The sequence below is a fragment of the Mandrillus leucophaeus genome, unplaced genomic scaffold, assembly GCF_000951045.1.
Source record: "Mandrillus leucophaeus isolate KB7577 unplaced genomic scaffold, Mleu.le_1.0 Scaffold394, whole genome shotgun sequence".
NCBI lineage: Eukaryota > Metazoa > Chordata > Mammalia > Primates > Cercopithecidae > Mandrillus > Mandrillus leucophaeus.
In genome coordinates this window covers 204,642-222,196 of record NW_012104187.1, presented here as the reverse complement: position 1 = coordinate 222,196, position 17,555 = coordinate 204,642, and the positions used below count along the sequence as shown (strand labels likewise).

Sequence of the window (17,555 nt, the reverse complement as noted above, 5' to 3'; positions counted from 1 at the left end):
TAACCCATTTACCTAGGCCGTTTAAAGTTCCTTCACTGGTGTTTTCCCTGTAAGCAATTGTTGAAGGACTGAGTCACCCGTGAGGTAGCCTGTGGTTGGATGTGGGCTGAGGTTATTCAGTGACTAATTTCCAAGGGGAGGAGAAATTGACTTATCACGGGGAGGGTTACTTTTTATCCATGCCACTGTCAGCTTCTCTCTGAAAACTGGGTATTACAAAATGGTCTTTATTGGTTGTGAACACTCGAGCTGAGAAACATTTTAGGATCTCTGTGTCTTTTGTGATGATTTTGTCTCTGAAGAGGAAGCTGTCTAAAATATTCAAGTGTGGAACCAAGGATTTAGATGAAGCCAGCAAACAAAGGAATCATGTAATCAGGACCTGAGCGAATGTGCTTACTCACGGCGTTAGGTACACAGGTGATTTCCTTAAGAAAAAGTAAGTGGCTTTAATTCTTTGAGGGTGAAAGAGTGTCATAAGATTCCTTTTCAGTTTTCTCTGCTTACTTCACTGTGTGGTCTGATTGAGTGATATGTTTACAAATTCCAGACTTGGAAGGGTGGGGTTTGAAATACAACAAACTGTACATAATATTCCTTTTCCACAAGCTATATATATATATACACACACACACACACACGCACGCACGCATATATATATTTTAATACTCCACAGACATTATTACATGAGGCAGTTTCCCAAGATGATTTTAAACAAATATCTTTTATACTAGGTTTTTTGTGTTTTCTGGAAACAATTTTAATATGTTGTTTCTTATCTTACCTTCAAGAAACTTCTGAATGAGTGATATTCGATTTGACTTATGGTACTTTTGGGAAATAAAATATAGCTACATGTAAGAATTTCTAACTCAGACTTCAGATCTTAATAGGAAATGGCCCCAGATACTTTCTGGTGTTTCGGAAGTATGGTGTAAACAGCATTTTGATCCGTGTGCAGTCTGTGGGCAGCGACACCAGCCTCTCAGCCTGCTATTATGATGAGGCTCTTGAAGAAACTACCCTCTTTCTAAGAACTGGAAGGACTCAAATAACAAAGAGACAATAGAGGTTTGGGCAGTGATGGAAAGAAGAAATGACACTGCCTAACCGAGCAGATGAATGCGGTGGAACAGTCTTGTTCATACATTATATCTAGGGCAGTGAATGAACATTTTCTGTGTCGGGGCTTAGGTGCACACGGCAAATAGGTATCTGTGTTGTATTCAGAAAAGGGGCTGAAAGAATCTTTATTTCTCTGTGTCGGTCATCTCTTTCTTGCTGTAAAATGAAATTGTTTAAAGCTTACATTTTGACATTAGTGTTGAAATTCTGTGGGGAAAAAGTGTCAATGATAGAACATAGCTAGTTACTTTAAACTCACTAAGGGAAAAGAGATGATAAGATTAGTAGCATCAGAAAGATCAGTGGTAGAATAAGGGACTAAGATATATTAATGTGAATGGCAACTGTGTGTGTGTGTGTGTGTGTGTGTGTGTGTGTGTGTGTGTGTGTGTTGCTTATTTATTTTACTTGTCAGTTTAGTATAATTTTCTCCCACAAAGTCTGACTTTGAGTACCAGTGCAGGAAAAATCCAGTATGTATTTAATGCCATGTCTTTACTCATCAGCAAAGTAACAGTTAAAAACCAAAACAAAATAAATCTGTGTTGGTGACAGATTCTAGGAAGATCTCTCCTTGGTAAGAACACCCGCATCAAAGGCTGGGTTTGTTTTAAACTGTGAATTATACAATCTTAACCATCATGCTGCTTTAGTCTATCAGATTCTGGAGTCTCCAAATGCTACTTTTTATTGTAAGTGTGACCTTGGAAATCACACTGAAGACTTGAAAACATCCCTCCAGTGATGTCCCCTTACCTTCCCCCACATCCTAAGAGCGGGTCGCCTTAGGCTGCTCCCCGTCTTTTATAGTAGGATTCCCAAGTTGTCTGATCGTAAGGGTTCATTCTAGTTGTGGTTTTAAAACAAATTTTCCCACTCTATAAAATGATCATTGTGTCATTTTTCTTCTTGGGCTCTATTTAGAGCCGAGGATGAAATATATGATCCTGGTTCTTCTTAAATCTCCGTTTTGGAAAGTCAGTCATAGCTTGGCAAACCAACATAAGAATTCTGCCAAGACTTCCAACATCTAAGTCACCTGTGTTGATAGAGACATTCAACCTCAGATTACCAATTCCGTCATAACCGAATGTTTGTATTCAGTGCCACTGTGGACAACTCAGGTTGACGATGACTCTTTTGATGACCCTTTTGGATGATGGCAAGATTATTTTGAAGTGGACAGGGCAGGGAAGACACACAGGATTAGCTCCAGATCCAGGATGCTGACTGTTCATGGCAAGCATCCATCCTCATTGGCTGAAGTCCCATTCTGGTTGGTTGGTGTCCATGCCATACTGGATATTAGCTGTCAAATATTTCGACTATCACCAACATTTCCCACATGAATGCCCAATATAATGTATTAGACTTACTTTAAGTTAATTGTTATATTTCTTTCTAATCTCATCTACACATACCACTAGAAAATCTAATGAGATACTCTTTCTAATTAGATCTTTAAGTGTTTCATTTTAAAGGTTATTTATATATCTTCTAACCATTTTTGCACGTCACCAAGCATGTTTTTAAAATGCCTATGTAAATACCTTTGCTGTTTTCAAAGACATGTACTCAACTTTTTATGAATTTAAATAAATTTTACATTTTCTTTTTACTAATATTGTTTATCCTTCTGGACAGTTCTATATTCCCTAGAATATTTTATTTTATTTTACATTATTTTATTTGAGACAGAGAGTCTTGCTGTGTCTCCCAGGTTGGAGTACTGTGGTGCATTCTTGGCTCACTGCAACCCCTGCCTCCTAGGCTCAAGCAATTCTTGTGCCTCAGTCTCCTGAGAAGCTGGATTGCAGGCACATGCACCACGCCTGGCTAATTTTTGTATTTTTTGTAGAGATGGGGTTTCGCCATGTTGCCCAAGCTGGTCTCAAACTCCTGGCCTCAAGTGATCTGCCCACCTCAGCCTCCCAAAATGTTGGGATTATAGGCATGAGCCACTGCACCCAGCCCCTAGAATCTTAATGTCCCTTTTTATATTCCTGCCAAAAAGAGGAAAGTTTCTGCTGGTTAATTGAGGTCATAGTCCCCCAGATCAAGATGTATTCTGAAGGTGGCCAAGGAAGGAAAAGAGAACAGGGAATAGTGATTGACCTAGTTATGACTGTTGTTCATACAAAGTGGCTTCTAGATATTTTATTGATTGATTGAGACGGAGTCTCACTTTGTCACCCAGGCTGGAGTGCAGTGGTGTTATCTCGGCTCACTGCAACCTCCGCCTCCTGGGTTCAAGCAATTCTCCTGCCTCAGCCTCCCAAGTAGCTGGGACTACAGGCGCACGCCACCATGCCCAGCTGATTTTTATATTTTTAGTAGAGAGGGGGTTTTGCCATGTTAGGCAGGCTGGTCTTGAACTCCTGACCTCAGATGATCCACCTGCCTCGGCCTCCCAAAATGCTGGGATTACAGGCCTGAGCCACTGTGCCCAGACAGTTCTACATATTTTAAATATTTTTCTGGAATTAATAACAATAATGACAACAGTACCTACCATTTGTTGTATGTGATTTGCCTTGGACACCATGTAATGCTTTATAAACAGTGGCATGTTTGAGTCGATGTGATGAATTTATCTCGATGTTGGTTTTGGTTGGTTATTGCATTGTGTAATCTGATTATGTGGGGAATTTGCCCAGATATCCGCTGCTCACTGAGCCAGTCCCTCCTGTATTTTATGACCTGTGAAGCCCTGTGCTGCTTCCTGCTGAGCCATACGTTGCTTTTTATTGGGCTCTGAATTGTGAAGGCAGAGTGAGAGAGGTATTTATAGAGGATCCGTGTTGTTCTCCTGCAAAACCTGTGTCACGGGGTTGCTCAGCCTCCCTGGAATGAGCATCAATCAGGTGTATTATCACACAATGACCTTGGGACTGTCCCTTCTGGTCTAAAGCACTGAGCACCTGAGTCATGAGGGTGTCCAGTGAGCAGGGAGGACCTCAAGGGCTGGAGCATCAGGGCAGGGGCCATGCAGAGCAGACGCACCTGGAGCCTGACCACAAACCTAGGTATGGATCCACAGGAACTAGGACATGAGGAGAGAGACCCTGGACAGCATCAGCATATCACAAGTTAGGTTTAGGGAAGGGAGAACAGATTAGCCTATCATAGTGGGAGCTCTGTGTGTGCGTCTTGGGAGGGGAATAAGGGGGAAGTGGAGATAAAATTGTGATTGTGAGGGAGGAGTCTGCAAACTCCAGGGGGCCCAGAAATAGCCCCTACAGGAGCCAAGAGGTCAATTCTGCAGTGCCCAGGTCATGTATTCAAAAAGGGCTCCATTTTGTTGCCACATATTCACACCTTATTTGCACTTCTCATTGGTCACTTTCATTATGAAATCCACTTCTCTATGTACAACTCACAGGGCAGGGATTCTACACTGCTGGATCATTCCAGGAACAAGATTAGGAAGCCGTGGGAGTCCCACTGGTTGTTCCTGCATTAGCATCTACGAAGTTTAAGAAAGAAGGTGCCCTCTCCATGGCGCTTGGGAGTTTCCGTGGAGCTTGGGGCTTGTTTAGAACTACATCCTAGAATAATGCCAGGCATTTACCAAGTGCTTGGTAAATACCCTTTACTACATGCAATGAGTTTTTATGATAAAGAAGCAGTTAGTTTGTATCCTGTGCATTAGGCTCTGTTTCATTTTCAACCTTCTCCTGGTGCCTCTACTATCCCTATTCTCATCTGCGTCACCCACATCATGGGGTCTCTTGGCTGCTAATCTTGGTTCTTGCCATTCAAGCCCCCACTTCTCTCCTCAGGTCCCTACCTCATCCACCCTCCATCCATTTATACCCTTCTTGTCTGTCACATCTCCTGGAAGTCAGGATAGGGACTGTGGGCTCCTGTGACCTCACCAATAGAACTTGAAGAATGGGTGGAGCTTGTCTCTCCTTCCCTCAGTTATTTGGAGAATCTCAGTGGGCATTTCCCCGTGGCACCTTGACCAAAGCAAAAATATATGAAATCATCATATCCTGAATTAGTTTGTATTTTTCATTCTACTCCCTTGCTAAACACAGTAGCATAGTTGCAAATTACAGTTGACCAGTGAACAAGGTGGGAGTTAGGGATGCTAACTGCCCACACACAGTAAAACAATAAAATAAAAAATCTGTGTAGAGGCCAGGCACAGTGGCTCATGCCTATAATCCCAGCACTGTGGGAGGCCGAGGCAGGCAGATCACCTGAGGTCAGGAGTTCGAGACCGGCCGGGCCAACATGATGAAACCCAGTCTCTACTAAAAATACAAAAATTAGCTGGGCATGGTGGCCCACACCTGTAATCCCAGCTATTTGAGAAGCTGAGGTAGGAGAATCACTTGAACCCAGGAGGCAGAGATTACAGTGAGTGAGCTGAGATCACGCCACTGCATTCTACGCTGGGAGACAGAGCAAGACTCCATCTAAAAAAAAAAAATTCGCGCAGAACTTTTACCTCCCCACAAACTTAACTACTTACAGCCTACTGCTGACCAGAATACTTACAGATGACATGAATAGTCGATTAACACATAGTTTGTATGTTATATATATTATATACTGTATTCACACAATAAAGTAAGCTGGATAAAAGCAAATGTTCTTAAGTAAACCATAAGGAAGAAAAAAAATCTGTTTCCTGTTTATTAAGTGGAAGTGGATCATCATAAAAGTCTTCATCCTCGTCAACTTCATGTTGAATAGGTGAGAAGGAGGAAGAGAAGGGCCTGGCCTTGCTCTCTCAGGAGTAGCAGGGGAAGAAGGATATCTGTGAATAAGTTGACCTGCACAGTTCAAAATTGTATTCTTCAAGGGTCCACTGCCGTGGTACTCTTATTGCTTCATTATTTCCTTCCAGCCTCTCGGTGCTGATTTATCATAGGCTCAAGTGAAGAGTTGGTGAATGTATGAAACTTACCTTCCAGGTTTTCCTCCATGTATCTCCTTTCCCCCTGCTCATCTCCCTAGATTGTATCCACTTGGAAAGATGGGAAACATGATTACTATTTCCCAGGGCTAAAGGTAGAAAAATGTGCTCAGGACAAGTTTTAGAAGAGGCAACATTAGCACTATTGATACACTAGACCTGCATTTATTAAGCAGCATCTCTAAGAAGCTGTGACATTAAAATTTAAGCCACCACACTATTTTTTCCTGAAACCCCACAAAATTGCACTCTTCATCAGGTGTATTCATTTCTTGTGGGTGCTGTAACAAGTTACCATAAATTTAGTGGCTCAAAACACCATAATTTTTTAAAACACCATAGATGTATCATTTTACTTTTATGGAGATCAGAAGTCCCAAGTGGATTTTGCACATCAATATCAATGTGTCAGCAGGATCACCCTCCCTCTGGAGGCTCCAGAGTGGGATCCATTTCCTCACCTTTTCTAGCTTCTGGGAGCTGCCCACATTCCTTGACTCATGGCCCCTTCTCATAGCACCTTCCAAACTCTTCTAACTCGACTTTTATCATCATAGATCTCCCCTGGAGCTGATTTCTCTGCCTCCCTCCTACACGTATAAAGACCCTTGTGATTGCCTCGAGTCCACCAGGATAAAGATCTCCCATCTCACCATCCTTAGCTCCACCCCATCTGCAAAGCCTCTTCTGCCATGTAGGGAAACATACTTACAGATTCCAGGATGAGGGTGTGTACATCTTGCAGGGGAGCCACACAGTTACACACTGAGACTTCTCTTGAAACATGAGTATCAAAGTCAACTTTCTAATCCTTTGTTTTCTTTTCAGATGCAGAGAGAACTTGTTTATGCAAGAGGAGATGGCCCTGGGGCCTCTCGCCCCGGATCTACTGCTCATCCACCCCATGCAATTCCAAATTCCCCACCGTCTACTCCGGTGCCCCATTCCATGCCCCCCTCCCCATCCAGAATTCCTTATGGGGGCACCCGCTCCATGGTTGTTCCTGGCAATGCCACCATCCCCAGGGACAGAATCTCCAGCCTGCCAGTCTCCAGACCCATCTCTCCAAGCCCAAGCGCCATTTTAGAAAGAAGAGATGTCAAGCCGGATGAAGACATGAGTGGGAAAAACATCGCAATGTACAGAAATGAGGGTTTCTATGCTGATCCTTACCTTTATCACGAGGGACGGATGAGCATAGCCTCATCCCATGGTGGACACCCACTGGATGTCCCTGACCACATCATTGCATATCACCGCACCGCCATCCGGTCAGCGAGTGCTTATTGTAACCCTTCAATGCAAGCAGAAATGCATATGGAACAATCACTGTACAGACAGAAATCAAGGAAATATCCAGATAGCCATTTGCCTACACTGGGCTCCAAAACGCCCCCTGCCTCTCCTCACAGAGTCAGTGACCTGAGGATGATAGACATGCACGCTCACTATAATGCCCACGGGCCGCCTCACACCATGCAGCCAGACCGGGCCTCACCGAGCCGCCAGGCCTTTAAAAAGGAGCCAGGCACCTTGGTGTATATAGAAAAGCCACGGAGCACTGCAGGATTATCCAGCCTTGTGGACCTTGGCCCTCCTCTAGTGGAGAAGCAAGTTTTTGCTTACAGCACGGCAACGATACCCAAAGACAGAGAGACCAGGTAAGGTGCAGTGAGGGTGACCGAGGGTGGTACCTGGGCCCATGTGTCACTATGGGCTGCTCTACAGGGGTCAAACTGACAGAATAAATGTCTGAGCACCCATCTCTGCAGCATGCCCTGTGGATGCTGTAGGGGTTACAGAGTGGTGTCAAAGCCACCGTTGTCTGCAAAGAGTTTCTAAACTGGCAGAGGTTACAGCCATGAAGCCATGTTCAAGAAGACAGGTGCACCAACAATAGTAATCAGTCCCTTGTGCCTCTGGAGCATGCATCTAACAGCATTATCGTTTGTATAAATCTGAATAATTTGGAAGAAAATTGTCATTAGCAGAAGCCCGATGAAAAGATCAAAAGGTCATAATAATTGATCTGCTACTGCTGAAAATAAGGAGTGGTTTTCAGTTTTAACTGTTGGAAATAGCAGTTTGTGTTTTTCCTTGTGGAATACAATTTTGTGTTCTCATCTGGTTGTGGGAAGTGGAAAGAATGTGTCTATTTTTTAAGAGGATAAAAATCTGAATTTGCATGAAAATGGAATGGCTTAGATTTAATACTTATCTAGGAGTGGTGCTGAAATCAGCAAAATTTTTCTAGTGAAAGACTCTCTGGGGATTTGAATTTCTTTTTAAATAGATATATTTTATAATTTACCAGTTCAGATGCTTCCTACTCTATCTTGAAAACCTTCCAAAGTTCATATAGTAATAGAAAAGCTAATTTTGATAAAGGAAGTTTCTCTAGCCTGAATTGGTTGAAAGAAGTCAACAAAATAATCATAAAAATCTAGCCAAAGAAATTGAGTCCAAAAGATGTGTAAGCATGCTGCTACCTATTGTTATATATGAATTAAGGGGTATGAAAAATAAGATGTCCAGGCCGGGTGCGGTGGGTCATGCCTGTAATCCCTGCATTTTGGGAGGCCGAGGCGGGTGGATCACCTGAAGTCAGGGGTTCTAGACCAGCCTGGCCAACATGGTGAAACCCCGTCTCTACTAAAAATACAAAAATTAACCAGGCATGGTGGCAGGCACTTGTAATCCCAGCTACTCGGGAGGCTGAGGCAGGAGAATCACTTGAACCTGGGAGGCGGAGGTTGCAGTGAGCTGAGATCACGCCATTGCATTCCAGCCTGGGCAACAAGAGTGAGACTTCGTGTCAAAAAGAAAAAAGACAAATAAGATGTCCAGATACTCAGTTATTCAATACCTTATTAGAACCACAGCTTCTCACTAAACAATGTCAATATCACTTACTGTTACATACCATCTAAAAAGAAGGCCAAAACTGTGAATGGAATGTGACCTGTCTACCTTACTATTTTCACACACAAGTCAGAAAGTCCTGAAGTCCTCTTTAGCACAGTTTTATTATGAAAGGGCAATCCCTTCTTATTTATTCAGTTACTGGGAATATCATAGCAGAAAGATTTCAGGAGATGGAAAGAGAATGAACATGAAAGTTTTGGGATCATTAATGAAACAAAAAGTTCTACCTCTCTCATGTAGTTAGAATAACAACAACAGTAACTGGCTTGATGATGCAGGACTAAGAAAATATAAGAATTAGAAAATAGTATTCATTCTCTCCTTTTCGAAGTCTTCATGAAGTGAAATTCTAAGCATCAAAGAAAGGGACTCTTCCCATCACTACAGACAGCTAAAGGGTATAGGATAAATATTCGTAGTGGTTCATTGGAGCAAACCATTGTGACATCTGGAGAGGAATCTACCAAGATGTGCCATAAGTCTTGGAAGCCTGTGCTGCATACTTCACAGAAAGGATAACACACTTGTCCCCTTTGGTGGGCTGTGAGGTGCTGGTTGGAAAATGGTATGTCACTGAGGGGATGGAACTGACAGGAGCAAGAATTTAGTCCAGGAAACTGTAAAAACAATCTGTCTCCTGCATATAATGTTGAGAGCCAGAATCCATCCTCCCCCTCATCCCCCTGCCTCCCACACTGACCTGTTGTAGATGGAAGAGCATCAGGAGTTGATTTTGCCATGATCATAGTGAACTGTTTCCACCCTGGTTCTTGGATGGTAAAAACCTGAATTTGCATGAAGGTAGATTAGTTTAGATGTAATATTCTTTTGGGAGTAGTGCTGAAATTATCAAAATTTTTGGCCAACCAAAGATGGTGTGCGCCTTCTTTCTAGAACCTAGCTCAAGGTCACCCATGTAATTACCACACATACACAACTTAATGTACATCCTTGAGCCTCACTTTTCAAGAGATTTAGTTACGGAGAGAAAAAAACAAACCCTCTGCTGACCTGTGGAGTCATCTCTGTATGGGATCAAAATCTTGAAGGATTTTAGCTTTTGGTGCTATGGGTATTCTTTTAGGGCCTCCACTCCCTTTTTTTAAAAAAGATCTGCCAACCTCAGAGACTTCCATTTTGTAAAATTTCAGAAAATTCTATGGACTTGAGTTTTACATGTTAGAGAACCTTTTTAGAAAATCTAAATTATTCTCTTACCAGTTTAACAAATATAAGAAAAACTGACTAAACAGATGAATATTCGCCTAAAATACACTGTCATTATCACCACTGTGTTCTGATGTATGATTGTAGTTATGAATGTAATGTTACATGTTCACATTTTTCATTCCCCATAATGTGAAATAGCAGAGGAAGAATTTTATCTCATACATCTTGCCAAGGTGACTCTCCACCTGTAATCAGCTTATCTCCACAGGGTGGAATTGGAGTGCTTGGTTATATGTGTGCTGGTTAGATTCTCTTTTCCTAGAGACCTGCACATAGACACACAGACACGCAGAGACACACACATACCACATGGACACACAAAGACACAGACACATGACACACACGAAACAGACACACGTACACATACCCCCAGACAGACACATACACACACTCTCTCTCTCTCTCTCTCTCTCTCTCTCTGTCTACATTTAGAGTCACTATTGCTGAAAGACCTAAACACTCCCTGCTAACTCCACTCAGACACATGTCAAAGGTGAAGAATAATTCTCTGGTCAAAAGAACTTGAGTCTGGAACTTTTGTCCTCAGCACTCCTATGTGCTTCCCCCATTGTTTCTTACATGGACAAAGTGACAAGGGTGGAGCTCATGCCATACTTCCTCCTCCAAGGACAGCTCAGAATCTGGCCCTGAACTCTTTTAGATATCTTGGTAACTAGGCTCACATGTAGCATTCCTGGGGGATGTGTAGGAAGGAGGTGAATGGCACCTATCATTTGTTGAGAGCCTTTTATGAGCCAAGCACTATGCGAAGTGGTTTCTGTACATTATATGATGTAATCATCATGACAACCCAGTGAGGTATGTACTATCGTCATCTGCATTTCACAGATGCAGAAACTGAGGCTCAGAGAAGTTAAGTAACTTGCCCGAGGCCGCAAAGCCAGTAAGTGGCATAAAATGTCCAGGACTATTAAAGAATTCTACATATTCCATACTGTTTACCACTGTGCACTATTCTGCCTTGCAAATGTGAACTGTAAGGCCCACCTTCACACAACAGAGAAGTTAATTCAGGAGTGAATTCTAAACATTTTAACCAGAATTCTTCAAAAATTGTTTCAGGACTACATGCTAAGTAACTGCTCCTAAAGGATATTTACAATCATAAACACAGAATTTGCATAATTATGCTGCTAAATATATACATGCCATTTTAAATATAACTGCCCTAGCTAGTATATTAGCACAATTATGCAGAAATAGGGGAAGAAAGAGGACAACGTTCTTGGTATACTTCATTTATTCAATGCATCTGAGTACTATGTCAAAGAAAAATGTTAAAAACAGGAACATCAGAAACAATTACTGAGGCACAAAATTATAGTCCATTGGCCTCATCTATGCCATGAGGTTATTTAGAAATACTTAATCTGTGTAAGTATTGTTAAAGAGTTTTCAACCCCTTAAAGCTTAACTTCATGAGCACAGGGTCCTATAAAGAACCAATCCAATTTCTGTTGCAATTTCATAATATTAAAAAGCAAATAAATCTGAGAGTGTTTTTCATATGAGACTCTCAAGTAACATTTTACATCAAAGATGTGAAGCTGCAAAAACACAGGAGGGAGGCTGAGAAATCGGTTGCTGTGCTTTCTGTTGGCACCGCTGGGTTCCTATGCTGTTCTGAAGAACACTTCAATATAATAGTCCAAATAACTGCGGGACGTTAGAAATCAGAGGGAAAAACTCTTCTTTCCACATTCATACTTTGAAGACATCCAGTGGTAGCTTTTTGAAGGAACATGATTTGGTAACAGCTCTGTTGACTTGAAAATAGCTCGCTCAAGACTAAGTAATTGAGTCTTGAGTCTTATATTTAGTCACATACCTTGTGCTAATGAATTTGGCATCTCTTTCTTTCTAAAGATGCTTCAGTGAGCACCTAGTAATAATAAATTGCATCTAGAATATCTGGAGAACACGGTGTCTATGGAATAACATTCACATGATGGTAGGGTTCTCCTCCCAGGAATACCAGGGACTTTGGGGTATAGTGACAGATCATAGCTGCCTTTGACTTTCAGAACAGCCATTCTAGTGTCTGAGCTTCTATAAAAGAAAGCAATCTCGAGTGATGAAGTGATTGTACCCAAGTGACTTCCATTCAGCTAGGACTCCAAGTACAGAATAGTCCTAGTGACTAGGAGAGACTGCCCAAGGAGACTATGTGTGACAAATGGCTTAGTGCCCGAGGCTCTGTCTTCTCTAGGTTGTAAAATTACTTCATTAAACAACATCATTATTTCTATTCATGGCACATAAAACAGCCCTTAAGAATTGTAAAATTCTAGGACATTTATGTTTTGCTATTTTCTATTTGTAGTTTGGATCATATACTGTAATGTAAAATACCTTTAGTGAAATAACACTCAAAATCCAAGAGTGCTCATTGCAAAGTGACTACCTTGCCTTTGAAATGTATAACAGATTCCTCCAAATTGATTTTTCAGGACACAGTAAACTTGAACTGAGATTGTATTTTTACACTATTCTATACCTAGAGCAGCTACATTCAACAAATTAGTATAGAGTTACACTAGGAAGAAAAATTTTGCCCATTCTGAGCACCTATAGCTACGGAAAAGCAAGCAACTTGAGTTTCTGTTAAGATTCTTGAGACATGCTAGACTTAGCAGAACCTTCTATGTACAGAAAGAAGCCCACATGGCAACTGGCAGCTTGTGTCTGCTTTTAATCATTTCACATCACTTTCTCGTTTTATGAGAGTTCAGTGTTACTGTGTTGATAACTTTTAGGGGTGAGATGGATCCTTGGTTAAACAGTTAATCAAATGCAAGTCTAAATTTGGATTTATGTCATTGAAAAATGTTCACTATGACTGGAAGACCTTTGAATATTTCCTAAACCATGCTTTATTCTCCTAGAGGACAGTCAGATTGAATGATGAGAAAAGAAGGATTAATTGTTTTCCTTTCTTGCTGGTATAGTAAAAAGTGAGTCACATCAGAGATATCCTAAGTAGTTAGACTTAGCATCTCGGTAAAGCAGAGTTTCTTAACCTCTGCACTGTTGACAGTTAGGGCCTGATAATTTGCTATAGGGGGCTGTCCTATGCATTGTAGGATGTTGTCTTAGTCCATTCTGTGTTGCTATAAAAATACCTGAGACTGGGTACTTTGTAAAGAGAAGACGCTTATTTAGCTCATGGTTCTAGAGGCCGAGAAGTTCTAGGACATGGCCCTGGCTTCTGGCAAGGCCTTTTGTGCTGCATCATAGCATGGCAGTGGAGGTCAAGGGAGAAGTGAACTCAGGCAAAGAGGGAGAAACCTGAGGGGGATCTGGTTTCATAACAACTCACTCTCAGGGGAACAAATTCATTACTGAGAGAATGAATCCAATCTCTCAAGAGTGAGAGCGAGAAATCACTCACTACCTTGAGAACAGCGAGAGGCCCTTCGTGAGGGATTCGCCACTATAACCCAAACACCTTCCACTAGGCCCAACCTCCCAGCACTGCCACACAGGGGATCACATTTCAACATGAGTTTTAGTTGGGACAAACCATATCCAAACCAAACCATAGCAGATGTTTAGCAGCATCTCTGGCCTCTACCCACTGGAAGCCAGTAGCAAATACCAACCACCAATCCTGCCCTAGCCAGGATAATCAAAGACATCTCTAGATGTTGTAATGCCCTGCCCAGGGGGTGCAAAATGCCCCAGCTCAGAAACGTTGCTCTAAAGGAAATTTGAACTTTTTCTACTTTTAATAAAATAGAGAAGTGAAAGAATACCCCATGTTCAAGCAGTGTAAATGGTGACATTCGTAAGGCAAGGACCAGGACAGTTATTACCTCCATTCTGCCCTGTTCCTCTTGATAAAGCAACTCATTATTGACAGAACTTGCTATGACTACCCTCGGGTCAATCAATATGCTCATCAACCAAACTTGTAATGGACTTCCAAGCCAGAGTGCCTGGGTTCAAATCCCAGTTCTAACACTTGCTAGCAGCTGGGACCTTTGACAGAATACCACATCTTGCACTGCCTCCATTTGCTCCTCTGTGACATAGAGATTACAATAGTGTCTACCCCATAGGATGCAACAACTCATTACAGTTCAGTGTGTTATGCCAGCCTGGGATATACTAAGTGGTCAAGAGTTTCTAGTCTGAGCAAAGTACTCTACTAAGTACTACTAAACAGGAATGTAAATACACAGAGTTGGCTAGGATGAGGAACTGCCCAAAGAAGCAGGGAGAGACATTTTTTAATATAATATCAGAAAACACATAAAGGGAGCAAGGGTAAGAGAATTAAACTAAATGTGAACACAGAATAGAATGTGCTGGGCTTACAGATCCAAATTAGAATGTTTAGAGTATCAGAGCTGCTTTTAAGTTCATTTCAGGAAAGCAGTCAGGGTTGCACATCTGCTTAGGTCCAGGGGCAAAAAGACAAGCTAGGTTCAGGGCATCCTTTTAAAACTGCATCTGAGCTATAAGACTGAAGGTAAAGACAGCTAAACCGGGTATGCATGAAATCATTAGGTTATCTGTTTTGATGCCTAATAGTGCCTGACCGATTCAGCTCTTGTCTGAATTGCTTTTTCATGTAGCTGTAATTGTGAATCAATAAATGTTTATTGAGCTGCTCTTATATGCTTAGCTGTGGACTGGATGATTTGCTGCATACAAAGAAACTGAGATATGGTTCCTGTACACCAGGAACATAAACCATGAAGACAGTCATAAAATATTAAAAGCTTAATATAAACATATAAGCTTTGTCACAGTTAAGTACAGGAAGCTTCTGAGTTACAAACACCTACTGAATACCTGTTTTTGAGAAACAACCACAATCATAGACTTTCACACTTGATATTTCTTTTGGCTTTGGTGATGCCCAGGGATGCTCTTCTTGTCACATCCAGAGTGACAGTATCTCCTTGTGAGTCAGGGAGGAGAGAAGGGGACATGCCAAGTCACATGCCACCCCCACAGGCTTGAACTCCAGAGAAAGATCTCTTCCCAGCTTCCCAAAGTCCAGCTTGGAAGTCAGGACACGTTTTCCTTGAAAACAATGAGGAACAACGACAGGGCTAATAATACATTGTAGGTTAAAGAGGCTTCCGTGGGCCAGCTGGAAATCCAACCACCATTTATTCCAAGTTCTAAACAATGAAAGTACAAGTAAACTTTTCAATGACAAGCCTGCCATAATTTGGGGTCTGCTTGTACATAATTAATTCCAAAGAAGTGATACAGACAGTAATTGCTATGAATTCAGAAAAGGGAACATTTTCCCAAAGTTATGTGGGTCTGAGAGCCTTCATGAGAACATTGAGATGGTCTAGAATTTAAGGCATGTATGTAATGAAAGGAAAAGATGTCATTTGGGCAAGACCAACTAGTCTGTATCCAAAATTTGCTATACTTTTACCATCAAGGTACCTATAAAAATGACATCTCGATATGATGTTTTGCCAGTCTCAGAAATCAAGGCTGACCAACTGTTGTTATTTCATTCACAAGAATGGAATTGCATGGTTAAGTCATATTTGCTAGTTATTCGTTAGACTCCTGAGTTCAGGCAACAGATATTTGATAAACATACCAGACCAACTAACAAATTTATGAAGCTAGCTCTATTCTTACACCAGGGATACTCTGTCAAAAATGCCAATGGAATGGCAGCCACGAGGTCTGTGTGCTACTTTAAACAAACCAATCTCTCAAAAGGAAAAGGCATCGTCTGTCACTAATTAGATCAATTAAAATGTGCCTCTCTATCTCCTTTGAATATTCACGAGGTGTTGTCAATCAGAAGTCCTAAGTCTGAAACCAGAAACTTAAGCCAGAAAAAACTAAATACTGTGAGGTTCAGATAACTCCTTCCTTTGTCAACTAGAACTTCTTCAAAGAGAAGAGGAATAGCTTAAGTACAGAGTCAGCCTCCTGAAGAGATGGCAAAATCAACTTAATGCAGAATCGTGGGGTTCCCACCCAACCTAAAGATGGATCATCAAAAGAGCCCAGGAGCTGATAATCCTAGACTCTGTTGACGCACAGGACACACAGTTTAGCCTCTCTTGTGATTTACTTGTCCTTCTGTCTGGCGGAAACCATGGAGATTACACTTGTCCTTATTTGAATTCTGGACTTCATTTTTCGTGAATGAAGTGATTCAAAAAATATATCTGAGTCTAAGCATGAATTCTAACTTTCAAAAATCGCAGATCTTAATACTCATACAGGGCCAACTTCTATCACCAGTAAATACTTCCTCTGTCTCCTTGTCCATCCTCAAAGCTAAAGAGACCTTAGAGAATACCGTGTCCTAATACCTGACTTTATAGCAGGAGAAACAGCAAGGAGACTTCCTAAAGGTCCGAGGATGGGAGCTACTCTAGTTAAATGACATTTCGCTATCATGCTGCCTTGAGGGTGGCTCCAGCCATTGCTCTCGACCTCGCAGCCACCTGCTGGGCCAAGCCACCTCCATCTGTCATCTGACTTGCTGCAGTGGTCTCCCAAAAGGTCTCCTCACTCAGTCCCTGCCCACCTGCTGCCTGTTCTCAGTGGATGGGCCGGAATAACCCTGTTAAAACATGAACCCTTTCATGTCCAACCTCAGCTCTGAACTCGCCATGGCTCCCCTCACATTTTGTCTTTGCAAGCACAAATAACTAAGAAGACAAAACAAAAGGGAAATGCACTAGAGAGACCAAATATAGCAATTTTTTTTCTTTTCCCCAAGAGTCATTATTTTGTTTCTTTTGAGTCCACCCTAAGATTTACAGCTCTAAAGCAGGCAGGAGTGGGGAGTTCATTTCCACAGTCACCATGAGGTCCACTCAAGAGACCATCTCTCCTGACACTGTCTCTCGTTTGAAGGTAAATTAGCTGACCGTGTTCAGGTGGTCCATAACATGAAGCAACTGCTATTCCTACCTGTTTGTACCTGTGCAAAAAATGAGATGTCACTTCCAGAACATGAATGTTCCAGATTAGCCTCAGGGAAGAGAAAGAAAATGCAAAATAGGTGATTTCATAAAGCAGGGTGTAGGCTCGCCCTGGGGAGTGGCGGCTCTAGTCACCCAGCAGAGAGCCAGCAGGAAGTGAAGTGCCTCACCCCAGATGTGAGTCACTAAGGGAGGCAGCTCAGTGCCACAGAGAGCGCTGGATCCGAGACAGCCTGTAGGCTAATTGCTCTGTTTCCCTAAGAAAATCCCTGCCTGGCTGAGCCTCAGTGTCTTTTGTACTAATAAGGGGATGATAATCTACTCAAGAGTTCTGTGCAATTTTTTTTATTTTTATTTTGTGTGTGTGTATATATATATGTATTTATATTATATTTTCA

At 41.8% G+C, this 17,555-nt stretch overlaps 1 protein-coding gene across 7 annotated transcripts in view; it reads left to right on the top strand.

Annotated features, from left to right (window-relative positions):
• KIAA1217 (KIAA1217 ortholog) overlaps positions 1 to 17,555 on the top strand; it is a 914,794-nt gene that overhangs the window by 827,710 nt on the left and 69,529 nt on the right. For 6 of the 7 annotated variants that reach the window (XM_011991313.1, XM_011991311.1, XM_011991312.1 and 3 more), the window contains one exon: positions 6,884 to 7,716. In XM_011991313.1, the coding sequence (XP_011846703.1) occupies positions 6,884 to 7,716 (833 nt within the window). Of the gene's footprint in view, positions 1 to 153; positions 440 to 6,883; positions 7,717 to 17,555 lie in introns of those variants that run through there. The other variant, XM_011991318.1, reaches the window with a different exon arrangement.